The sequence below is a fragment of the Camelus bactrianus genome, chromosome 12, assembly GCF_048773025.1.
Source record: "Camelus bactrianus isolate YW-2024 breed Bactrian camel chromosome 12, ASM4877302v1, whole genome shotgun sequence".
Lineage (NCBI taxonomy): Eukaryota > Metazoa > Chordata > Mammalia > Artiodactyla > Camelidae > Camelus > Camelus bactrianus.
Genome location: NC_133550.1, coordinates 24,562,887 through 24,590,290, shown reverse-complemented (window position 1 = coordinate 24,590,290; position 27,404 = coordinate 24,562,887). Strand labels below are relative to the sequence as shown.

At 32.5% G+C, this 27,404-nt stretch overlaps 1 protein-coding gene and 2 non-coding genes across 8 annotated transcripts in view; 2 read left to right on the top strand and 1 right to left on the bottom strand.

The window, feature by feature from the left end:
- The window catches only part of CPNE8 (copine 8), a 195,654-nt gene that overhangs the window by 55,887 nt on the left and 112,363 nt on the right, over positions 1-27,404 (bottom strand). For 5 of the 6 annotated variants that reach the window (XM_045507043.2, XM_074375046.1, XM_074375045.1 and 2 more), the window contains exons 11-15: positions 15,307-15,382; positions 11,286-11,339; positions 10,208-10,269; positions 8,661-8,707; positions 1,998-2,179 (exon numbers count right to left, since the gene is read on the bottom strand). In XM_045507043.2, coding sequence (XP_045362999.2) covers positions 1,998-2,179; positions 8,661-8,707; positions 10,208-10,269; positions 11,286-11,339; positions 15,307-15,382 — 421 coding nt within the window. Of the gene's footprint in view, positions 1-1,997; positions 2,180-8,660; positions 8,708-10,207; positions 10,270-11,285; positions 11,340-15,306; positions 15,383-23,513; positions 23,622-27,404 lie in introns of all 6 variants that reach the window. The other variant, XM_045507045.2, reaches the window with a different exon arrangement.
- On the top strand, positions 15,112-15,184 carry TRNAS-AGA (transfer RNA serine (anticodon AGA)). The gene has a single exon. It is a non-coding gene; the product is annotated as a tRNA-Ser (tRNA).
- TRNAD-AUC (transfer RNA aspartic acid (anticodon AUC)) lies at positions 23,032-23,105 on the top strand. The gene has a single exon. It is a non-coding gene; the product is annotated as a tRNA-Asp (tRNA).

Below are 27,404 nucleotides of genomic sequence, written 5' to 3'. Positions count from 1 at the left end.
GAATTTAATTCTCTAAGACACAACAAAATCCCAACAGATATTCATTTTATATGACATTTGGGGTTGTAGCATGTGGACGATTTCATAGAAGAAAGAAACCCTCCAGCAACCTTTCCTGAAATTGTGTGGGTGATGGAATATAAAAAACAAGAATAAGTGTAGGAAAAAAAAGGTAAAATACAAGCTCTTAAAATATATTTACGGAAGATGAAGTTTAATCATATAAAAGCTTGTGGAAGTATGTGTGTGTATAAAATATATAATGGTGTTAAGAAAGCACATATCTGAGAGGTAGGATTACAGGTACTTTTATAAAATGTGGTTTAGTAGTGGTTAAGAGCATGGATTCTAAAATAAAACTAATCTGGGTCCAAGTCCTGTCCTCTGGAAACCTGGTTAGCTTCTATGACTCTGACCTAAGTTATACAACTCTTGGGGGTTCTCTTTTCGCTGTATTTAATATGAGTGGCTCTTGATAGAATAGTGTGATGTGACAGTCATGATATAAGTCATGATGTACCTAACACATGAGAATGTTATGAGGATTATGTAAGAAATGAGTATGAAGTACCACACTTGATGCTCAGTAATTACTCATAAATGATTGTATTATTGTTTATTTTTACCTATTTTTCTTGCAGAACTTATAAAAAATCTCATACATTTATAGTAAGAATAAGAACAAAATAGATCTGCAAAAATATTGGGCATGGAAGAGTTTACTTTTATAATACATAGGGTAGGGCAGGGAAACATTTCTATTAGGAAAAGCTAAAATTTTCCCAAACATTTTTTTCTACCCTGATTTTTCATCAGAAAATGCAAGTGAAAGTAAGGTTGATTGGGCCTATAAGCACTATCTGTATGAGGTTTATTTTGAAGGTAAAATGCAGTACATTGCTTATTTGTAATCATATAGTATGGAGTAGATCTATGTAACTGAACATTAAATTGAGAAATATTTATTCCAGTCATATCTCCTCTGTTATACTGAAACCATAATTAATTATAGTCATAATTATTGCATCACATTTGAAAAAACTAATTCCAGCCTTTGTATTTGAAAAGAAATGACATTTTAGAAGATGGTAAATTAAGGAGAGCTATGCATTCTTTGATACCCCTCCCACTGAGAGGTGAAGGTTATTTCCCCTACCTTGAAACTGTGCTAAATTTAGTAACTTGCTTGACCAAAAGAATGTAGGAGAAAAAACTTTCTGGGACTTCCAAGGCTATGGCATAAAGAGCCCTGTAGTTTCTGCGCCAGCCTTTTAGAATACTTGCTTTGGGGAAGGTGGCTGCTGTGTAAGAAATCTGACTACCTTGGGACCACTGCACCATGATGAAACTCGTGGTAACCATGTGGACAGGCTGCATGTAGAAAGAAGGGAAGATGTCTAGGCAATCCAGCTAGGATTCAGCTGGGCAACCCTAAGGATTCAGCCATCCTTTGGTATCAAATATAGCAAATGAGCCACCTTAATAGACATATTAGCTCCAGGAGATATGACATGGAGAGGAACTTAAGAGTCTAACCAACAGCCAGAATGAAATCCAGATATATGGCTCCAGTAGAAGAACTCCAGCTATCTCCAGCCAATCAAGCCATCCAAGGTGAGGCGCCATACATCTTAAAGAAACGTACCATCCACCATTGTATTCTGCCCAGTTCTTGACCCACAAATCATGAATACAGTGGAATATATTGGTTTATGTCTCTAAGTTTTAGGGAGGTTTGGTATGCAGAAACAGATAACCAGAATAGAGCCCCTATTTATAAATCAGAGGCACTTCAGGTATATTTACTACTAATCTGTTTAACTGTCTTTTTTTTCCCATTAATCACACACTCCTAAACCAATCATTTACCAAAACTGAGCTGAATGTATAGTCCCAAGAACTTGCTACATGAGTGATCACAACACAAGCAGTGAACTAATAAAAAGATCCAACTTTTTTTTTCCCCCAAAGTATCAATCCTTGCCATGTATTCTTACCAAAGCAAACTCATGAGATATCCTTCCATCTGGAGGCAGTTTTGCACCAAAACCTAAAGCTGGGAACATTTTATCACTGTCATAGTCTTGAACGATTTCTCCCACTGCTTTCAGTGCCATACCATAGGCATTCAGCTGATAAGGATTCATGTAGTGGAGAGAAGTTGGCTGGGCAGGGTTGCCTGATGACAGAAAAAAATATTTCAAACATAAGTGATCAGGCTAAAGATAAAACTTTTGGACAATTTTCTTGATACCTATTTCAGATTGAAATACTAAAAATTATGTTTTTCTGCCTACATTCATAGTATGTTAAATAGTTTCTTTTGGATAGAGATTGACATAGTGATATTTATTACATTAGACCAGACATGTAGAAAGTTTCTCAAATATATGCTAACTATATGCAGATTTTTTCAGAAATGATTTTTCATTGTCAATGCCACAGGCTATTTTTGAGTTTCAGCCTCAAAAGAAGCATAAGAGTATTTTTGTTAATCTTATTTTATTGTAATCTTTTATTTTTAAAAAGTTGGGTGCCTTTAGCTTGAATCTTTATGCCTATAGTCAGAGACCCCAACTGATTTAATGGGCTTCAATAATTCTGAAGCCTTCTTAAAGTTGTCTCACAAACATAAATTGATTATTTGAGCCATATCCTAATTTAATCACTTTAAAAAAAGTAAGAGCATAATGATTTTGAAATTCATGCTAATTAAATATCTAGATCTGAAAAAAATTATTCAGCTTCTAACTAGACATTAAGCTAGGAGCCCAAAGCCTCAAAGTCTTGCCATTTCCAGGACAACAACTATAAAAGCCTGTAATAAATCCTACCACAGTGTTTACTGGGAAGACGAAATAAGATTATGTATGAGGAAGTGATTAAAAATTATAAAGCACCATAGAAATATAAAGTTTAACTACTACTATTATTATCTGGGTCATCCACAAGGTTCTGAATTTTCAATATGCTATGTTGTGGGATATTGTATTTGAATAAAGATGAATTTGAGAGATAAACTAATGTATGTGCTACCACTTAAACACACTGAGATTCACATTCACTTGCCCTAATTATCAGCACAAAGGCAGCCTGAAAGTCCATTTAGTTTTTTAAATGAAAATGGAAATTAAATGGGACTTGTAATAGCTCATAAAGCTCAATCTACATTAAAATATTGCCTGAAGAAGGAAAGCCTCAAGGCATAGGTTTTTTTTGATAGGGGGAAAAAAATAATAATGCCTTGAGATCCAAAGAGTAACAAAATGAAGGAAAGATCTCCCTTTGTTTTATAATGCATATAATAGTACACAGAACATTTTTGGTTTAAAAATAATTCATTGTGTAAATGCATTTGTATTTCCAAAGGGTTACCAGCATTCAAGGGCTGTTTCCACATGACAAAATTTCTAAAATAAGTGTCTTCTGACCAAGATGGGCCTTAATGTTCCCCTCAGCTGGACTAACTTTGAGAAAGGTTTCTCCTGACTATCGGCCCAATAGTCAGGAGAAATTGCAAATTCCTTCTCTGCTCCTTTGAGATGCAAATTTTACTATAATCCTGCCTGCCATGTCTGTCTCAGGGACCTGGGAGCTATCCCTTTGAAATGTAATCATCAAGAAAGACAGAACCTAGTCTCTGTGGGCCAGTAGGAGCCTGAGTGGGAATTAGTTAACATAGCCGGCCTAATTCACACAGGCCAGCTCCCCCTGCAGCATCCCTCAGTCCTTTCCCACTAGTTCACCACAGCACTTAAAAACCCTTTCACCTTTTGTTTTGGAAGAACTGAATTCAGTTTCTCTTTTCTATCTCAATAGCTTTAATCTCTATTGCAAAAGTCCTGAGTGAAGTTTTCCTTAGCTGTTTAACTTATCTGGTGCAATTTTCTTTTGACACTTCTTTCTGAAGTCAGGATTTGGCTTCTTGGTCAAAAGCCCATTGGAGACAGAGCTAAACAATACTACTACTTGGCCAAGTGGTTATTTGACACAACTCTCAAATATAAGAAGATCTGTTACCCAATGGTGGCAATATGCAACTAATTCTATTTCTCTGAGAAAACCACAATTTACAAAGTTAAAAAAAATTCCACTAATATCCCAGCATATCTAAACATGTTAGCCTATCATGCGTAACAGACCTCATCCTACCCGTTCAGAGATGTTCTCTTTCCAGCATCTTCATCCAGCCCAACCTCTTCACTATTCCACTGATATCTTCCTTTCCATCCCTACCTCTCAGTTTGCGATTCTATCCTGAAATTCACTTTCTCCTCCTCGAGCTTGGGTCTCACATGCAGACAATCTTCTTTATTTATTCCAGCCCTTATTAACTGTCTTTTCTCTCCTACTCTTATGCACTTGTGTTCTGCACCACAAAATTCAGCAATTCTTTGAATCTGGGACCATGTTTGTACCACATCTGTATCAGTAGCAATGCATACGAAAAATGAACTTGTAGTAGGTTGATAACATTGGGTTGTCAGCTAGTAACAATAATTATAAGAGCATGAAATCTAACATGAACTTACTTCATATCTCACTTAATCTCTTTTTAATAAACCTACAACATAGGTACTTTTATTACACCCATTTTTCAGATTAAATAACTTGCCCGAATCACACAGTAATAATGGGTCAAACTAGAATATGAATCTTGTTAGATTTTATAGGCCTTACTCTTAGCTAGAATTCTTTGCTTAAGGATTTTGTAGTATTTTAAACCCTGAATACTATCAGACATACCTGATTTTGTTTTAGAGGTATGCTATGCCTTTATTAAAAAAAAAAAAACACACGTGACTAGGCTCATTTTTATATGTTTTATTGAGATATAACTCATACAACTTACAATTAACCCATTTAAAATGTACAATTCAATGATTTTAAGTATATTTACAGATATGTACAATGATCAATGTAGTCAATTTTAGAAGATTTTCATCACCTCACAAAGTGTACCTATTTACTATCATTCCCTATTACTCCATCCAGCCCAGCACTAAACAATGGCTAATCTACTTTTTGTTTCTATTAATTTGCCTATTTTGGACATTTCATGTACATAGAATCACATAATATGTGACGTGCTGTGACTATCATTCACTTAGCACAGTGATTTCAAGGTTCATCTGTGTTGTAACATGTTGAACTTCATATTTCATTCCTGTTTACTGCTGTATAGTACTCCATTGTATGAATATACCACATTTAAAAATCCACTTATCAGTTGATGGACATTTTGGGTGTTTCCAAATTTGGCTATTATGCTGCTATAAACATTCATGTACAAATTTTTGTGTGGACATATGTTTTTATCTCTTTTGCATATGTATCTAGCAGAATTGCTGGGCATATGGTAACTATGTTTATAACAACTTTAAGGACTGCCAAAGAGTATTCCAAAGTGGATGCACCATTTTACATTCTCAGCAGCAGTATATGGGGGTTCCAATTTCTCCATATGCTTGGCAACACTTGTGACCTGACTTTTGGATTATAGTCATCCTAGTAGGTGAAATAGTATCTTACTATGGTTTGGATTTGTGTTTCCTGATATATAAGTATGTCAAGTACCTTTTCCTGTGCTTATTGGTCATTTGTATATCTTTTTTGAATAAATGGAGTATCATTTTAATTGGATTATTTTTATTTTTTGAATTATAAGATTTCTTTATACATTCTAGATATAAGCCCCCTATGAGATATTTGGTTTGCTAATACTTTATCCCCATTCTGGGGTTTGTCTTTCCACTTTGTTAACTGTGTTCTGTGTAGCCTAAAAAAATTGAATTTTGATGTGGTTCAATTTACTTATTATTTGCTCTTGTTGCTTGTGTTAGTTTAGTGTCATATCTAAGAATCAACAGTCAAATCCATGGTCATGAAGGCATATCCCTATGTTTTCTTCTAATATTTCTATAATTTTAACCTCTACATTTAATTTTTGATGTATTTTATATTAATTTTGTATATGATGTTAGCTAAGGATCTAACCTCATTTTTTTGCATGTGGCTATCCAGTTGTCCCAGTACCATTTTTGAATAGACTCTCCTGAATTGTCTTGTTACTCTTCTCAAAATCAGTTAACCTTAGATGTATGGGTTTATTTCTGTAATCTCACTTCTGTTTCATTGATCTATCTATGTCAGCCCCACACTGTCTAGATTACTGTTGCTTTGTAGTAAGTTCAGAAAATGAGGAGTATGAATCTTCCTACTTTGTTCATTTTTTCAAATCTGCTTTGGTTCTTCTGTGTCCTTTAAAATTCCAGACAAATTTTTGGGTCAGGTATTCATTTCTTCAAAAAAAGGCTTTTCAGATTTGATAGAGATTAAAGTGAGTATGTCATTCTCTTTGGAAAATATTGCCATCTTAACAATGTTGAATTTTCTCAACATGTTTCCCACTTATTTAAATCTTTAATTTCTTTCAAAATTTTTTTCAGAATATAATTTAGGGTATAAGTTTTGCATTCACTTTTTAAAATTTATTCCTAAGTACTATATTCCTTTTGATACTATTGTGTGGAATTGTTTTCCTAATTTCATTTCCAGATTGTTCATTGGAAATGTATAGAAAAAGAATTGGTTTTTATATTTTTATCTTCCATCCTTCAATCTTGCTGAACTCATTTATTAGTTCTAATAGATTTTTAGTGGATTCCTTAGGATTTTCTACATAAAAGAGTATGCCATCTGTAAATAAAAATAGCTTTACCACTTCCTTTCCAATCTAAATGTCTTTTATTCATTTTTTTCTTGCCTAATTGCCTTGGCCTCCAGTACAATGTAAACTAGAAGTGGCAAGAACAGACATCCTTGTTCTAGTTCTCACCTTAAAGGGAACACATCCAGCTTTTCATCCTTAAGTATGATGTTGGCTATAGGTTTTTCATATTTTCTCTTCATAAGGTTAGTAAGTCAATTTCTATTCCTAGTTTAAGAGTTTTTATTATAAAAGTATGTTGGACTTTATCAATTTTTTTTCTATATCAGTTGATATGGCCATGTGGTTTTTACATTTTCTTCTATTGATATTGGTGTATTACATTACTTGATTTTTGAATATTAAGCCAACCTTGCATTCCTGGGATAAACTTTAATTGGTCAGAGTATATTTCTCTTTATATGTTGCTGGATTCAGTTTGCTAGTATTTTGTTAAGAATTGTTATACCAAGAAAGTATATTGATTTTCAGTTTTTCTTATGATGTCTTTGTCTGGTTTTGGATCAGGGTAATACCTCTCAGAATGAGTTGGGAAGTATTCCTTCCACTTCTATTTTTTTTTTTTTTTTTTTTTTGGAAGATTCTGTAAGACTTGGTATTAATCCCTCTTTAAGTAGAATTCACCGGTGAAGCTATCTGGGTCTGGGTACACATAAAGTTTGTGGATAGTTTTTAAATTACTAATTCAATTTGTTATTACAGGCCTATTCAGATTGTCTATTTTCTTAAGTCATTTTCTTCTCAGTAGTTTGTGTCTTTCTATTGAATAGATTCTAGCTCTTCTAGTTATGTCAATGCTCATCAGTAAATACAAGCTAGTATTTTAATGCAGTTGGATTTTAGGTGTCTATGTTTCATATTTTAATGAATAAAATACACGTGTAAAAATCATCAACTTGAAGCCACAATGTTGGAGAATAAACTTATTGTGTAATCAAAGGTAAGCTGAAGTAGTTTGGTCTCCTCATCTCTATTTCTAACTCTAGTACTAACAAGTCAAAATGTATCAGTTAGTAAAACAATTTTCTGGATCTGAGTTTTCTTATTTGTATGAGGATGATGGTTGGGGTAAGTGATCTCTATGGTGACTTCTTACCTAAAAATTCTATTATTTTGTGAAACATGAGTGAATGAGAAAGAAATGTGAAGTGAAAGGAATATAATTTGAGAGTCATAGCACAATAAACAATTTGAAAAAACCTAGATACAAATATAAACTTATGATAAAATTAAATAATGAGATTCATGTTCTTATGATACATAATAAATAAGTGATTTCACTGATAACTGATAATTGTTCTGTTTGAAACCAAATCACTTCAAAATAAAATTAAAAGTCCACTGTCTGTCTTTTCTTAAAATGTTTGATATACAAATTATGAATATCCATTCATGGGGTGTTATATGATAGTCCCTCTGAGTTAATTAAATAATTTGTTAACATGAGTCATTCTTAAAAATACACAAATAAAAGTAAAGCAAGTTGCAAAAGGTACATGTACTTGAAATACATTTATATAAATTAATACACAGAGAAGTACTATAAAATGAGGATTATAATTACATACACTTCAGAATTATAGTTCTGTATGGAGAAGGGAAGGTAGAAGCAATAGGGCAGGTAGACCATGAACTTAATATATCTAAAATTTTCTTTTTTAAAATATATAAAACAAAAGTGTTAATATTTCAATATTGAATAAATTTGAATGGCACTATTTATGCACTTAATGTTGTATTTCTTATAGTCTCTTGTGTATCTGAACTATTTCATAGTATTAAAAAAAATTATGTAAATTTTATATGAAACACTTCTAAAGTATGTATGTAATGTATATATAGAAAAAAATACCTAAACTCACGAAAATAAATATTTACTTTCTCATGTAACTGCTGATAATTTTTATTATGGGATAGTCATAATACTCACCATTTGATGCTGTAAAATCAATAGCCACTGTGAAATTGATTTGCGTTCTAAAATTAAGTAAATAAGAATCATTAATAATTGAATAATGTCATAAAAAGGAGTTTGATTTCCATTTGTGTTCTATTTTTTACATCAGTAAACTTTTTAATGTTATTACTAGCAACTATGTTATAGCACACACTGTAAAATCAATAGGCATTTTTATAAGCTAAGAACTTGGCAAAATACATTTACAATCATATCACTGTAAAATACAAAATAAAGTGTCAGGTATAAAAACAGCTCCTAGTTGAGAGCAAAATAGCTAAGTGAGGGGCTCATAATAAAGAAATCAAACTGCAAATAATTATTTGCCAGTGTCCAATGAGAACATTTAGTATTCATTTGCTTTCAGAACTATTCTGTAGTCAATGTGAAATTTTTATGCCCTCAAAAGTAAGGCATAGCTAAAATCATGTCTAATAATATCATTCTTTAAACTAATTCTTTCCAACAATCCTGAAAACACGGGATTTTCTTTTGCTTTCTTCAGAACTATTTTAGAAGTATTTTAGATACTGATCTATCCCTTAGTGCTCAGAGCATTACTGTGTATATGTGTGTATTTATAGACATAGATAAATATTTATATAGATGAAATTGGTTATAGAAACTTAAAATTTTCAGCACATGGTAGTTGCCTCAAATTGTTTTACTGGGTTAGCATTTGTTTTTCTTTTCTTCCTGATAGAAACCAAAGAAGTGGCATTCACATTAAAAATTCACTCTTTTGGATACACCTTTGACTCTTTCTGTATGTAATTCCACTTCTTTCTCACCAAAGAAGGCATTAAAAACAAATAAGTGACAAGGATGTGATTACTGGGATAACCTGCTATCATGACTAATTTACAAAATAATTTTAACTGAAAAAGTAAATCATTTGAAAACATATGTACTTTAGACTATTTTTAATAACAAATTACTTTTGACCCACTGTACAACTGACTTAACACTTCAAAGTTTGAGCTGTTGTTTAAATGGTGGTGGTGGTGATAATGATGATGGTGGTGATGATGATAATGGTGATGGTGGTGATGGGTACTATAGTACTGGGTTCCTTGTAGTTCTCTTACTATAAACTATAGTAATATTTCCTTCTTTCTCTAAAAATTCAGCCTGAAAAATCCTTAATATTATCCAGGTGTTGAAACACGTTCACTTTTTTCCCCCTAAAGAATAAACAACCTTTTGTGCTTTACATTAATAAAAACTAATAAAGATTCTCTTTATAGCTATATGGTAATTTTCTTCCTTAGAGCAGAAATTAGGTTTATAGGCTAAGAATATAGGCTAATTTGGAGCATAACACATTTAACACATAAAACTTTTAGAAAAAGAAATCAGTGAAACATTTGGGAGAATATTTTGAGATAATAAACCCCTCTGAGGGATTGAAAAGAACAGTCACCATCAGCACATTGCTTTGTCATTTTAAGCCTAAACACATTCAAACTTGCCTCTCAACCATTACTTAGGTAATGAAACAATTTCAGGGAATGACTTACCCTCCCTTAATATAGTCAAGGAATGAAACTTCTGTTTCTACTAAGAAAGAAAGTAAGGTGACCTGAAAGAAAGAAAAGAATAACAAGGCAGAATTACCTGCTAGTGCTAATGGCAATCCCAAACAGACTTTTTTCTAACAGAAGAAAAAGCATATTGCCTAGCATTTTGAAAATCAATTAAAATATTCCTCCTTATTAAAATTTCCTAGGACTCATTGTTCTTACATTTAAAATTATCAGAAGAAAAGGGATCAAAAAATAAAGTGACTTACATGACCAGTTTACTTCCTTTGAAGAACAACATAAAAATTATCTACAAGGGCATTATGTTACTTCCAATTTTAGATACAAAGGAAATTGAAAGAAAGTTGGAAAACGGTTACAACTAAAAAATCAAAATCAGTGAGCTAAACTGCATAGAAAGAAATGTGTGGTTTTGTCCTGGTATTGTAATGAGGCCATCCAGTATTGTAATGTCTTGCTTTGTAAAAACCTTTAAAGGAAAACTTGGGCGGAACTTGTATTTGCTTCTACCAAGGAGACGTACATTTTAGGATTAAAATTCTCAGTATATTTTTTATCGAAATGGGATGGTTTCGATTTTTAACAATTTTAAAATAAACTTTCATCTTTGCACTTTCCTGTACTGATTTAGTCCAACATTTCCACAGACTTGTAAATTTTAAAGCACTGTAAACAAATACTTTCACATCTCATAAAACAAGTCTTAGTTACATGTATAAAGAATGTAGTATTTCTTAATACAACTTAAACTTTTTCAGGTCTGCTTGATTCTCTCTAGGTTGTTCACTGAATGAAGAATTCGTAACAACTTCATCTTCCCTCAAAGGCCATTCAACCCCTAGGACAGTATGTAGGCTGCTAGGTCGCCACCTCCTATAAGATATTCTCCATTTCAACCATTCCCACAGCAAGTTATTTTTTTTTTAAATATATACCTTCATATTAAAAATCCTAAGTGAAACAGTTCAGTTTTTAGTTGCTTCTAATTGATAGAAAATATATATTTTTATTCACTTATTTGAATCTTTAATGAATAACATAAAATTTGACTTACTGTTCCTGAATTAATGTACTTCTTCTTTTTCCCTTTCTTTTTGGGATTTATCACCTTAAAAAGCAGATAAAACAATTATAGTATCAGGTTTTATACTCAAATATTTAAAAAATGTGTAGTCCAACCTGGTGCCTTCAATTCTTATGTATTCATTCACTTACAAATATCTTTAATATGACTCCTAAGTAGTCAACCAGCCAAAACTTCTCTGCAAAAACTGGAAACAACCTGAATGTCCATCGACAGATGACTGGATAAATAAACTGTGGCATATTTATATAATGGAATACCACTCAGCCATAAAAATAGTAAAATAATGCCATTTGCTGCAAAATGGATGGACCTGGAGATTGTCATTTTATGTAAAGCCAGAAAGAGAAAGAAAAATACCATATGATATCACTCATATATGGAATCTAAAAAAAAAATAGACAAATGAACTTATTTACAGAACAGAAACAGACTCTCAGACATTGAAAGCAAACTTATGGTTACCAGGGGGCAAAGAGGGTAGGAAGGGGTAAATTGGGAGTTCAAGATTTGCAGGTACTATAAATAAAATAGGTAAATAGTAAATTTATACTGTATAGCACAGAGAACTGTATTTAATATCTTATAGTAACTTATAATGAAAAAATATAAAAATATATTGTATGTATATGTATGACAAGCATTGTACTGTACATCAGAAATGGATACATTATAAACTGATTATACTTCAATTAGAAAAAAAAAAAAGAAGTTACTAGTGATAATCTTCTTTAAAAAAAAGTCTCTTTTCAGTAACATTCTTCTCAATCACTTTATGCATTGACTACCCTATCATATGCATCTTCTTGATGTGAGAGAGACTTTTAATAGTCAAGGTCCCAAATAATAGTGATTGCTTTGTATAAAAACTAGAGTTTTTCTAATAAATAAAATATACCCAAGAGACATAAGTTTTTATTAGATTAAATACACTAACAGAGCAAATCACCCAAATATGGGAATACTTAAGGGCTCCACTTACTGCTTAATAATGGCAGTAATTTCCATTAGACAGGGACCTAGTGGGAGCCACACCCGACCACAAACCTAGTAATATGCTGACTGACTGAGGACCCAGTTGTGCACTCTGAAAAGGAAACTTGGCCCAGGACCACTCTACTGAAGCCAGTCTCATCCACCCACGTAATCCACACTCACCTGAGCCTCTGGTAACAAGCCCACCTACTGCAGACCCCACTGTAGACCTAGTAACAGCCTCAAAACTAGCCCCAAATCAGCACAACTAAAATTCTGGAGGAAGTCCTATCAGCCCAGAATTGCCAGGAGAAGGGCTTTACCTGCCAAACCCGTCTGTAAAGCAGGAGGAGGCTTTGAAAAGATCAGGCATATTGCTGGAGAGCCAGAAGGCCAAGTGCAGGACTGTGTGCATGGCCAGGAAAGACCTTGAGGAAGCCCTCATATCTTTCATCTGTGGCTGACTTTGAGTCTTTATTTAAACAGCAAGGAAAAGCCAGGGTAGAATTTTACACCTGGAGCATATAAGAAGCGTACCAATGTACATAAATCTCTTATCAAATCTTGTGTTGACCACTAGTTAACCAAGCACAGACCCACACAGCAAAGAAAACAGACTTTCCAGAATTACTCCAAGAAAGTCACTACCCACAGCAACAACAAACCCCGGGAAAGCAGGGGATCTGTTATCCCATGTTACTATACTTTAAAAAATTTCCAGCATTCAACAACCACCAAAAATACAAAGCATGCATAAAAAGACAAAAGCATGGCCAATACATAGGGGGAAAAAAAGCAATCAATAGTAACTGTCTTTGGGAACTTGTAGATATGGGATTTATTTAATAAATTCTTTAAATCATCTATTATAATTATGTTTAAAGAACTAAGGAGGCTAGGTATAAAGAAATAAGGTATGAAACAATGTCTTACCAAATAGAAAAATCAATAAGCAGATCAAAATTTAAAAAAAAAAGAACCAAATAGAAATTACCAACTTAAAAAGAACAGTAACAAATGAAAAATTTGCTAGAGGGGTTTAATAGAACATTTGGGCTGGCAGAAGAAATAATCAGTGATCTTGAAGATTGGTCAACTGAGATTTTCTAGTTTAAGAAACAAAAAAGAAAAATAAAGAAAAAAAAATGAACAGAGCCTAAGAGACCTGTGGTATATAATCCCGCATTACAACATATAAATACTGAGAGTACCAAAAATAAATGGGAGAGAGAAAAGGGCAGAAAGAATATGTGAAGGAATAATGGCTGAAAATTTCCAAGGCTGCCTCAACAAAACTGAACCCCTTACATGTGTGCGGAAAATGACGTTTCCAATGAATTGGACCAAAAGCTTGCTGTCCACAGAAATTCTAAAACTACTTATACATAATACATAATGGTCTCCCAGATTTTCTTCAGACTGATCTCTTGTATTGAGAATATGAATAATAAGAACACATTTATATTTGAAGTTATGGCACAAATATCCAGGCTGAGTATTTAATAAGGAATAATTGTTACTAAGTTTCTTTGTCATCTCATCAAATGGAATACTGATTATCTCATTAAGCAAGCATTGTTGGATAAGAGAGCTCCATAGAGAAGACACTGTAAGAGCTAAGGAAACTCAAAATAATTGATCTCTGGAGGATTATGTGGTGACTTGGCAGTGAATTAGTTCTAAGCACAAGGAGGACTAGTATGCATGTCTCATTCCTCCTCAGCCTTGAGAGTGTGGAGAGAAAACAGGCATCTATATAAGTGCAACCTGTCTTCCTTTCATTGTCTGTTCTGAGCTTTAATATTCTGTCCTCAAAAGACTCAGATAGAAAAAGTGATCCATTATGCTTAACTTTGTCTTTCCCTGGGAAGCTTTCTTGGGATGAGTTTGCTGGCCCCTACCCTCCCAATAATATTTCGTAGTCTGCTAAGTATACTATTATATATAGCACCTATCAAGATACTTTAAATATATTTCATGTGTTTGTCTCTCCCATTAGACAGTGAATTTTTCATTCAGCTCTATATCCCCAGAGACTAATACAATGTATGGAATAAATATTTTATTTATAAATTAATAAATGAATGCACAGAATACAGCTGCTTTAGCCTAGTAAGAAGGTGACTGACAGAAGGAGATTCGTCCACTCTTAAAAGAGGTCAATTTTAGTGTTAGTGTCATTATTGACTAAATGCTGAGATATCCTCCTTGACTATCAATGTACATCAAATTTAAAAATGACAGAGAATGTACAGATGATATAGCTCAAGCATTAACAGTGCTAAAACATACCATATGCTTAACACATCCCTGGTAGTTAACTGGCAAAGGTAGTTTTAAGGCAGAAATAACTACTGTGTTTGCTTTAGTAACTTGGATTTCTCTAGTGACTGAATTATACTTTCTCATTCCCTTCAGTCTTCATCTAAACAACAGTTAAGATGCTCTAACACACCAAGCAAAAAACAGCTTGTTATGTAACATCATGCTGACACAACTAAAATGCATATTTTTCTCTTTTTATTAAAAAGGGATTGAGCAGGAGGTTGGTAGGGAGGCAAAACATAAACGCTGAAGCTCAAGAAAAAATAAACTTGCATCCACATTGAATATTTTTAAAGTAAGAAAATATTTCATAAGCAAGAATTTTTAAATCACTCAAAATAGATTCAAAAGACCATGTGACTTGAAGAGAAATACTATCATTTAATCTCAGAAAACAATCTGCTCAATAAATTTAAGATTCTAACATATACTAGCACTTAGTTAACTTTTGGCAATTATCCTTTGCAAAAATCTATACTTTAAAAGCATAAATTGGGGAGGGTATAGCTCAGGGGTAGAGTGTGTGCCTAGAATGCACAAGGTCCTGGGTTCAATCCCCAGTTCCTCCATTAAAATAAATAAATAAACTTAATTACCTTCCCCCAAAAGAAACAAACAAAAACAATAAACAAATAAAAATTAAAAACATAAATTTACTTATTTCAGAGGAAAATAATAAAATTCCTCTTACCTCATACACGTTGAATTGTGACTGCCCTCTAGAAAGTTCCCTATAGCTTGTTGTAAATTCTCCAATGAAATCATGACTAAAATTAAGGGGAAAAATAGAGAGTATTAGCTTTCATACATTTGTTAATTATATTTTAAAACTTTTCAGAAATGTATAGTTTAATCATGAAAAAAAATGCCTGATATTATTATGAACATAATAACATAATTTAAGATGACACATAATTTCATTGTTCTTTAATCCAAAATTATGTATACTCAAAACCACATTTTGTTAGTATTCAAATAATATTGTTATCCCACAAATGTTAATATTTCAAATAGATGTATTAGTTTTAATAACTCATATCTCAAAAGTATTTTATCTTCTATGCTTTCCAAATTATTATTAATTAGGATAAAAGTTTAAGGCACTCAAAAACTTATTATTATCCATATCAATAATCACAAATCAAAGTCTTCAAGTTTTCCTATGACCAGAATGTAATAGGACACTATTTTTAAAAGGGTACCAGACATTCCTATGGATGATAGTCACCAAGCCTTATAATAATAATTTAAAAGTACATTGCTAATACCAAACATGGTTATTCTGAATTTCTTCATCTTAAAGCAATCATCACTGTCTTCTCAGAAGGCAGAACTTCTCAATTTAGGTGGGGAAGGGTAAGGACTGAGAAATAATTTTCATTATGAAATTCTTATCACTGATTACTGAGGCTGACTTATGCAACTGTAAAACACATGTTATGCATTCAGCAGTTTAGAGGGGACTTGTGTTCCACTACTCTGCACTAATTCAATGGCCAACGCTAGGATGTACACATACACTGCTGAGAAATAAAAATGAAATGCTGGTATTTGGTGCCATGGTGAAATGTGATACATCAGGGGAGGAAGATAAAGCTTGTAAGAGCTGAAGTACTATAACAGTCATACAGAATGTCATCGCTATTTGTATCATAGAGTTTCAGTTTGGCCCATTTGCTTTGCAAGTACAAGGTGTTCATTACAATAAAAATGGGTATCTTCCCCAGGCTCCAGGTGGGTTTATGCTTAACTGTGAGTCCCTAAAATCCATACATCTTCCACAGACCTGATGACCAGTTACAAGCAACAAATGGTGGCTAGCCAACCAAACTACTGATTTCTAAAGCTGGGATTTCAAAGAAAAAACTAGCTGCCATCAATTTTAGTAGAGTTTTTTGCAATATAATTTTTTTTAAATTAAGATACAACTCATTTTAGGTATTCAGCCTCCCAGTTCTCTCTTATCTTAAAGACCTTGTGCACATATGACAGTAATCTTTACAGAGCATTCCTCTATTTACCCCAGGGTCACCTTGACCTCTACTAAATTTAACTTTCAGAAGCAGATCCGCACACATGAAAATGGGAAAAGGAAAGAGAACTGAAGACTGTGATAAATACAGTTGTATTTGTGAATCCAAACCCCAGCACTCACTCTTTCAAGTTACACAGGGAAAATGACTAAACAATACTTTGTGCTACCTATTTTTTAAATAAGTAAAACAATTCTCTTTGATCTTGAGAAGTAAAAGCTTACAACCACAGTATCTTTCACAGAAATTTAAAAAACTCTTGAGTTATGAAGATTCTGTCTAGAATCTATCCTGCATTGCTATTTATGTTTCAGATATCATTAAGTCACCGAGAAAACGTTCTATGAAAGCCCATCAAACACAATTTTGATATTGGTGAGTGTGGACAAGCCTTGTGTGTAACGAGCGCGCACCAAACTAGTGACGGGGACCTAATATGGAAGCCTTAGGAGTGACTCAATCATTTAAGCCCTCATGGCAGTTTTCTGACTGTGTAAATCCTACCCGTTTGGTTAATTAAAAAAAAAAAAGTTTTTTAATTCAATGTTTAGCTCTTATTTTTAACACTAAATTCCTGCCACTTGATACTAAGCAAAAATGTGGTCTAGAAAAGTAATATTTACTGGTTTCAATTACTTAACTGAGTAACTACTCAATTACATCTCAAGAACATGTGATACATCCATCTGGATAAAGCCTGCCCAGCAGAGTGACAAATCTGGACTGAAGTGCAATGGTCAGGTTTACTGAACTGCACAATAACGTGCCCGTGTTGAAGTCATGGCGGAACTTTCTAAGAAGCCATTCTTGGACAGTTAGTTTAGTTCTGTTTTGTTCTTGTTGAATTTGTTGCTCTACAGAGTTGAGTGATTAACAACGGCGTACAATTTCTTTGGTCTCCATGCTAGGAATCTGTGCTGCTCATTTGTATTTCCTATTCTGAAAAGACCCTGTTTATCATGAAATGGAGATATTGCCCTCTGAGGCTGGTTATTTGGGAGCTTAAGCCAAATCTGTGACCCATCTCTAGCAGGGTATGTCTTCACGATGTGTTGTCCTCTGCAAACTTTTAGGATATTTCACTCTTATTTCCCCTGTGCTTCAATTTCCTCACACAGTTTAGTTCGCTATGTCTTATTATATGCTTTCCTATAAGCTTTCTTGGATCCTTTTCAGAACAGGACAAAACATACGTAAGTAAAAGAATGAATAAATACTTATCCCTCCTTCTGAATCTTGTTCAAGATGATTATTTTGAATAAAACAGTTTGCATGTCATACAAATGCAATGTTATCCTTGGGTGGCAGGGAAGAAAATGTATTAAGTGAGTCACAAATTACATTTTAGGCTCCAAGATAACATTTTTGTGAGATAAAGAAAACACATCATTGTAGCTATTCCAATCCAGAGAAATGAATCATCAAGAAGTGAGGATTTGTCTAAAAATAATAATAATAATAATGACATAAATGAACTACTTATTATTTATAACTAAGATGACTGGTTTCTTGAATACGTGTAAGCACATTTGACTGTCCCATATGACTGGATTACCGCATTCTGTTGATTCTTATTTTGTGGTTGGCTTTATTCCTTTGATAACTATCTAAGTTTAAAAAGCTAAAGCTCTAATCTGTTCTTAGAAACAATAATCAGTACATACATGTAAACTAAAAAAATGCAGTGTACTGTATATATGTACTTACATGCAATATAATGTGTCTGTGCAGTGAAACTGTAAAAATTCTACCTAATAAAACTGAAAAACGAAAGAAAGTTTACTAGAAAACAAACAAAAAAAAGAAGTGAGGATTTGTCAAAAGATCATAAACATAAGGCAGTGAGTGGTAACAGCGATAAAATAGCCAAGTCTAGATAAAAAGTGCTTTGTCTCAAGAATACATCTGAAGAATCTGGGTGGACAAGTGAATAAATCCTCACATCAGTTTTGTTACGATCCCTTGAAATGCATGGAAATTTTTGTGGTTTTCTTTTGTAACCTGTTGTTCTTCAAATACTATATATTAAATTACAGACAAGGACTTCAAAGAAATTATTGAAGGTGGTTTTCACTGATTTACCCTTATAATTATCTTTTTCCCCTATCATTAACTACTGCTAGATTCTACTAAGATTAAAAGAAAATTAATTCACTTTAACATTTTTATCTGTTCATGATTGTCAGTACTATAATATTAAAACAATTCTCACTATACAGAGAAATATGATGGAAAGTACCTTGATAATAAATCACAACCAACAATTTCCTTGTAAATCAATAATACTGTTTTGGTATTTCCTTTAAGTTTAATTGTAATTAAAATAATTATTCTATGTTATAAGTTTCAAGCATTCTGACTGCATTTACAAAGTAAAGTTTATTTATTCCAGGATGGTTGATCTGATCTGTGTCTGTTTACAGCTCTAATTTTTTCCCCCAAATTTTTATAATTGATACATGCTATTTAAAATCAGAGGAAATAAACATATTGAGAGTAAGTTTATTAATATTATAGGTAGTAATTTGGGTCAAAAATACCTTGAGTAAAGTGACTAACTTTTTGAATAAAATCTGAATATTATGATAATTTCTATCCTCTATTAATAGTGGAAAATGGGTATTATGTATATTCACACTTACATCTGAAACCTGTAGGATATTACTTACTTGACAATCATGTCCATCCTCCCCTACTTTTGACATCTTTTCCTGTATCTCTGATCTTTTAATCTACTGTTCAGCTATTTTCTCCTCTAAGAAATCTTTCCTGCTGTATGCCCTTCCCCTCTGCTTTCAAAAAAACCCAACTGTATCATCACACTTCCTACACTGTATAATATTTATTGTTTATATATCTCCCATCTTAGCTTTTATAATATACTTGAAGGTAAGGAAAATGATCAATTCATCTCAGTATTCTCAGCACCTACTTCAGTGCCTGGTAACCAGTGGGCATTACCGAAAGATTAATATCCTAGTCATGCTGTAATTTTACCTTGCCAGTCATATTCACAATTTTGCCTCATACGAATTATACTTAATCCAAAAGCATGGAACAAGTGCCAAATATATTAGCCGTTGCTACTCTATTTCCTTGAAACAACTCTGAGGGTTGTGCCGACAGCTGTTATTTTCCCACAGAAATGCACCCACCTAATTACAGCAAAGACATAGAGAAAAGAGAGAGAGACGATTGCCTTTTCTTGGCACTTCCAATGACCTTCCTAAAGGCCACCCTGCCTTGGGCACAATGGATGATGCTTCTTTTCCTTGTAGTCATGACACTAATTTTGCACCTGTGTACAAATGGCAAATACGTACTGAGTCTATCTCACCACTTTTTCTATCATCACGCTGTTTTAAGTCAGTCAGTCACTTTGAGGTCCTTATGTCTTCACCTAAAAATTGGAGGCAGTGCCTATTTACTGTTTCGAAAATAAACCCAGATAATTCATTTGAATTCTTCCTGTGAAAGGTGTTTAATTCCTTATAAAAGGCATTACTAAAATACATTTTTTCCCCGATTATTAGGAATATGACTTTAGACATCCATGTAGTTTTAAAGAAGCTTTAAGCAAAATAAGGCCTGTGAAGATGTGATAGGCTTATGAATTGATATTTTGGAGTTACACATACATCCGTGGCTTGTTCCAGTCTGGTGTAAGAATGCTTAATTCATTAGGCATACCACTCCTTTGGAGTATACCAGAGTGTGATGTTTCAGGTGTGCATTAAATGATGTATCAAATGATGATCTGTGAACAAAACTGTACATTAAAGATAATGTCTGTAACTGGGATGCTGAAAAGACATCAGCACAAAAATTGGCATGATTTTTCCGATAGGAACAACAGCCCCAGATATTGTCTCCTCCATCTTTATTTCAACCTAATGATTTCCACATTCCTCTATCTTGTCTAATGCATTCCAGTCCTAGCAAGCAGAGCAAGATTTTGAAAACAGCAAGAAAATGAGCAGTCGCAGAAATGATAAATGCTTGTAATTGAAATGTTGTTATGGTGACCTTAATTCAATGGATAGGTTGCAAACATTTTTACTGTTTAAACCTGTATCTGTAGAAGAGCAGCAGTGTTTTTCTAGAGGTGACTGAGACCAAGGCACTAATTTCATAATTCAAGTAAAATACACCGAGGTACTTGTGATCTCCCATGATCCCCACAAAAAGTCTTTATAAGTACAGAAAACAACATACCAGCTGTCCTGATTTTGCTTCCCCCCCCACCCCATTTTTCTTCTAGTCAAAGTTTTTGACTTGGACACAACTTTTCAGCATCTAGGAATGTTTTTACTAATTTATGCCAGCCTTCACTGATTCTTAAAGAAAGCAGTTGTATTTTTAAATTTCAACAAATCAAGTCTTTTTCTCCTTCTAACTTCCTCAAATCCTGATGGAGAACATAGTTTCCTTTAAAAAGTCCAGAAATATGGCTTCTAAATATTCCTAGATTATGAGTTGGTCTGTATTTAAATCTACAGAGCTATCATGACTCTTAAATAAATGCCCCAGTAAACACAGATTATAAGCACATCCTCACAGAAGTAGTTTTTCTTCATAAAGTCTTAATTTATGTTTTTACTGGTAGAAATTATTATACATACATATATATATAAATGTATACGATTAGAAGTGATCATTTATCTCCAGTTTTGTTGAAATTTTAAGTAATTTCAGAAGGGTCGTGCTTTCTTTGCTCCGTCTGTAGATTACAACACTTCTGATCCTCCAAGAAGCAAACAGATACAATCACTCTTAAATATGAACAATTCAGCAGGCAAAATAGGCTAATTTGATCAGTCCTACTCGTATCTGTTCCTTGATCTATTTCTAATACAGACAGAATTTTTAAAAGATATAAATACCATATATATTAAGTCTTATTTTCTTTTTGAATATAAATATATATAAAATTCTATATAATATAGAATATTATACCTACATAATCATACATTTCAGTAAGTCTATATTTCACCTATTATTACTTAATACTTTAACTTTTCACTTATATTTTAATCTACACAAAGATTGACAAACTACATTTTCTAAGATAAAGACAACCTTTTTAACGTGGTTTAGAAATAGCAAATGATACATACTATAATAAAGGAAATATTCTAGATGATGATTTATCATATTTAAGCCAAAACTGAATGCCTAAACAGCTATTCCAATTAAAAAAATACATGGCATACACTTATTTTAAAAGTGTATTTATGATGTCAGATTATTTAAATTGCATGTGTATCTATTAGACATAACGTAAATTTTAGCTATAAAGTCTAGCTTTTTAAATATAATTAACAATTAATTTCTTTTCTATTGCCTCTAATAAGCTTAATGCACCAAAATACTATCAAGCAAAATCTCCTCATTCAAATTAAAATTTGCCTAATCAAATAAAAAGTCTATCATATCTAAGGCCAAAAATTCTTTATATAAAATAACTTTGATCTAGCAATAGTTTCACAAATGTAATTTAATCCATTATAAGGTAGGATGGAGTTTCCTTAGCTATACAGAGTCTTTGGATATTTTTCTAGGATTACATGAATTAGAAAGTTAATGAAGTAGTGTCTAAAGTTAAAATCTTCTCCAACTTCTGGATTTTTAAACATTTATGTTTATTCATACCACATACTTTTCCTCTATAATTTCAAAGTGATTGAATTCTGATTTTTAGCCTGAACACTGATCTCTAGAAATGAAAGTCTGTGTGATTCAGTATCCTGTTTCTAAAATTTAAATTATCAATGAGTGTTATTATTTTCAGACTAATGAGAATTAATAAGAATAATCAGTACTACTATAATAAAAAAAGCAAAACAAAAGAAGAAATAGAATCAACATAAGATAATAATAAATTTAATATTGGCCAAAGGATCAAAATTAAAAAGGAATAGGATATTAAATCTCTATTCTTGTCTCTTGTTCTTTCTTTGTCATTGGTTTACAGCCAAATAATTGCAATTCAAAATAATCTCTTCCTTTCAAACATATTAATAACAGATACTTTCATTCAAAACTTTAAAAAAAAGCACATATACACTAGTCACCAGAACGTTCAATTCACAGTTTAAAAAATTTTTATTTTAGCTATGCATCATATGCTTTTATAAATTGTTTGTTTATATACTGGTATAGTTTTGGGATAGTGCTCATAAATTAGTACTTATTTATAGATTGCTTATTCACTCATATTTGCCTGAGTTCTATCTGCTCATCTAGCTAGATTTGCTATTATATTGCTAGCTTTGTTTATTCTCTGTAACCGTTAACTAACATTGTATGTCTTTAAGAGACAATAACATCATCTTAACTTGTCTTGCTTTCTCACAGTGATTAAGACAGGAACATAGGGAAGGGGAGGGTATAGCTCAAGCGGTAGAGTGCATGCTTATCACGCATGAGGTCCTGGGTTCAATTCCCAGTACCTCCTCTAAAAATAAATAAGTAAATAAGCCTAATTACACCCCCCTCCCCCACCAAAAAAAAAGACTGGAACACAGGGGACCCTAACACCTCTCTAACCAAGGTGCACATTTTAATAGGAAAACAGAAGGGAAAAAGTGTGACAGGAGTAATTCTGTCTATCTCATGCACACACATGCGCACGCACACACACACACACACGCACACACACACACACACATACAACTCCCAGCCTGAAATGCACACTACAATCCACTAATAGGGTTAGAGGGTTAGGATCTTCTCAAAGGTGAACATTCCCTTCTTTGCCTCTGGCATATCTTCTCCATTCTATGTGCAGGGACACCTTTTCCTATAGTCCTGCCAGAGTTGCCCACAGACATCGTAAGTGTTCTAGTTCCCTTGCCATCCTTACTTGTGGAGCCGGCTACCAATTTCCATGCTCTCTCTGGCCACCAGTCTCCATACTGTCCATTATCTTCCTGACAGACTGAGGGACTCCAAAAAAGGCAACAGGGACCAACTGCAAATGGTAAGTCACAAAGAGGAAAAGATTCAAGTAAATTCGCTATTGAAATTCTTTCAAACCTATGGGGGAAAATGCATTTTGGAGAGTTTGCTTTGATCAGTGCCAAGGTTTTAGATTTAATAGACTTACCAGCTTAAAAAAAAAAAAGTGTGTTTACTTAGTACAAAACTATGAATTATTGATCTTGTAGCTTTTAGTTAACATGTATAAACAATTAAGAAAATCAAGTCATACAAACTGTCAAGTCTTACAAACTGCCTAGATTATTCATCTCAAATAAAACCAAGTAATTCACAAAATTTATTTTTACTTTGTGCTATGTAAATCAGGCATTGTTAGTAAAAAATGTACATGTTATGAATTTAAAAGATAATCATCCCACTTTGGCAAAATTTCACATTTAAAGCTGACAAGAGTTTACTATAATCCTTGACATAGATTTTATGTGGTAGCTCATAACGTGCAGATTTGAAAGAATTTCAGCCATAGAGAGTTGTGTGCTTATTTTTATATTAAAATATTTTGAATTAATAGAAAATAATTACTACCATTCATGATTTATAGGACATTTTTGAAAACCTGTCATTACTCTTTCCACTCCTCTCAATGAATATTATATTCTTACATTACTTATGGAGAAACAAACTTTTTAGGTATTTTGAGAGGCTTTAGTAATTACATGTTTTTGATCGGTATAACTTTGATAATAATGGTTTTAATAATGAAAAAATCTTCAAAGTATTAAAATATGGAAATAACACACTTCATAATAGTTGTTTTGTTAGAAGCTTGAGTAAATTAATATATATTTTACCTATTGAGGCTCCAGGAGACTATGAAGCAAAATTTAGAATACCCAAGTTTCCAAGAGATACATATATCTAAGATATTAATCAACACTAAAAGTAGTGAGTGAGTTAGGATTGAGGCTGCTTAGATGGGGAGCACCTATTTGTAAAAGTTCTTCTTCTTTAATAATAAGCATAGTAGAAAGTTTGTCCTTAAAACCCATCCTAAGTATCTGTGAATTTCCTAGTGGAAGTAAAAGAAATATCTATCCGTCCATACAACCCAATAAAAATAATATTTGTCTACTGATTCAAACCTTTGGGTTCTCTCTGGGTGAGTCATTAGGTTTCCTGGCAAAATTTTTTCACCCCTCAAAAATCACAGAATACATTTTCTTGTTCACTTCAAAAAAAAGTTGAGTTGATTAACTTCAGTTGTTCTGAACAGAATACCAGAATTTGTTCTGGGTTCTTGGAAGAAAGGTACTATCTTAGAAAATGCCCATAAATGCAGTTCTAGTTTCAATATATGTTAAAATTAATTTGTGAGGTTAAAATATAAATTTATAATATACAGGTTCCATTGGCTTGTTTGTTTATAAACTATGCTCTAATATATACAAATATATTAGCATTTAATCTAAAGTACATATATGGTCGACTCTATATATTAAGTATCTTATTCCATACATTGAGGAAAAATAACAAAGTACTGTTTAGAGAGCAATAACTTCAAATGGGCATTGTTAACGTGTGAAGATTTAAATATAAGAATTATCTTTCTGTAGATCTAAATAAACATTCCCATTGTGAATTCACTTTATTTTTATTTATTTATTTTTTGAATTCACTTTAAACGTAAGTCATCGGGGAAAACAGCACATTAGAAAATTCTTCTCTTGTTTGTATGTTTATTCTGTTCTATGTATAAAATTACAAGTTGCGGCCAAAAAAATATAAATTAACAAGTATTGTATCTCTGCTCCTGAGTCATAATCACAGAATAATACTAGTAAGCCAAGCAACCTAAGTAGCATAAAACATAAATATTCATGTACTTTCATATGTTTATAAAGTTTTATTTCAAGTGTTTATCAATCTCAAGATTTGGTTTATGGAAAAGGTTGCTAATAATTCTACAATACCACTTAACACAGCATATACAATTGCAATTAGTGCATGCCATTTGTATTATAAATATATGTATAGTTAACTTGAAAGCTTTAAATTCACGATCTGGATTATTTTGACTTCCTTAGAAACATTATATAATACATATTAATTATAGGAGAAATTGTAATACAAAACCAGTCTAGTTCTTTTTAAGGACCTTATTTGCTAGTCAGATTATAGGTTACTGAGTACTCCCTCTAACTGAAACTTAATGCCAAACAATTACGTTTATAATCAGTTTAAATATACACACAGAATAAATAAGAAAAATCCAAAAGAATAGCTTATTCACAGATATTCTTTGATTGTGTCAAATTCAGTGGAATGCCAAAGATGTAAATTTTATGTGGTGTTAGCATAATATTAAAATGTTGCTAATTTTTATTAACAATAAATCTTAATGTGGACTAAAATATCTGGTTTAAACTATAATGCAGAAATAACTTTAAATATTATGAAATACTGTACATACAAAAGAAAGTTGTGCAGTCCATTTCTAATGAAATCGATTAATTGAAGCAATTACTTAGATAATACAAATATATAATTACCTGTATATTTTAAATAAAAACTATTTTGAAATTTTTATTTTGCATCTTCAACTTGCATGTAGGATGCAAATTAGAGATTATGAGACCAAAAACTACGCACCCAAGCAGGTTGAAAATAAGAATATCATAACTGAACATGTGTTTAAATTCAAAAACAGAGTACAAATGCTTGATAGAGGAGAGCAGCAAAGCAAACTTTAGGATATAAAATATCATTTAGGGAGCTCAGCACCATCGTCTGGTTAAAACATTTTAAAAATAAATGTATAATACAAAGCTCTCAAATATACTTGAATATTTACCAAAGCTAAATTTTCACCGGCAGTGGCAACATTGTGTCTTCATTTCCCTTCATATCAGTGACTATAAAATTTTCCTTTTAAATGTGATTTGACTATAACAGGAGTAAATGGCTAAAATACTATTTTTGTCTTGTTTTAACTCTCTCTGGTTATGTCTGCTATAGTTACCATCAAATGCTAAAAGAACGTGTATTTCAAAGGAGAGATTCTGGACTTCTGAATACCATGTTCCATTTTTCCTCTATTAAGATGATGGGAAATCAAAGTGGCGCTTAGAAAGGCAGTTGTCAGAGGAATAAAGAGTAGTTTGTTTTGAAAGCTATGACTACTTAACAGTCATATAAAATGGGCAATTCATTTCCACAATCTGAGCCTTAATTTTCACATTCTACAAAGGGCAAAGAACAATCATAGTATTCCTCATGGGTTTTTTTGTTTGTTTGCTTGTTTTTAGAATTGAGAGGGAATGTGTAGAATTGCTTGGAATATTAAATTAAATTTAACACTTTTATAATGAATAATTATGAAATTGGATTATCAAACTATTCTATAACAGCAATTTATATAACAAAAAAACACACCACAGTACTCTTTCCCATTCAAATTCTGTCTCTCTCTCTCTCTCTCCTATCTCTCTTTCTGACTAGCCAGTTTCAATGGAATATTAAAATTATTACAAAGTAAATATATTTGGCAAATTCATGTCTGTTGTGAACTTCTCACTTGCTAAATTTTAATAAACCATTTTCCCAGGACTTATTTATTGCTAAGCTTAGTTTTATGTGTATTTGGAACACTCACAGTTGATTGACAAATATTACAGAGCTACACAGCACATGTGTTAACATAAAATCTCAAAGTGTCTTGGTGTTTAGAATCACAGAGAAAACAGTGGGTGACCATCACATACCACTAATCAACCTACTGTATAAAGGACAAGCATTATTACTAACATCACTCACA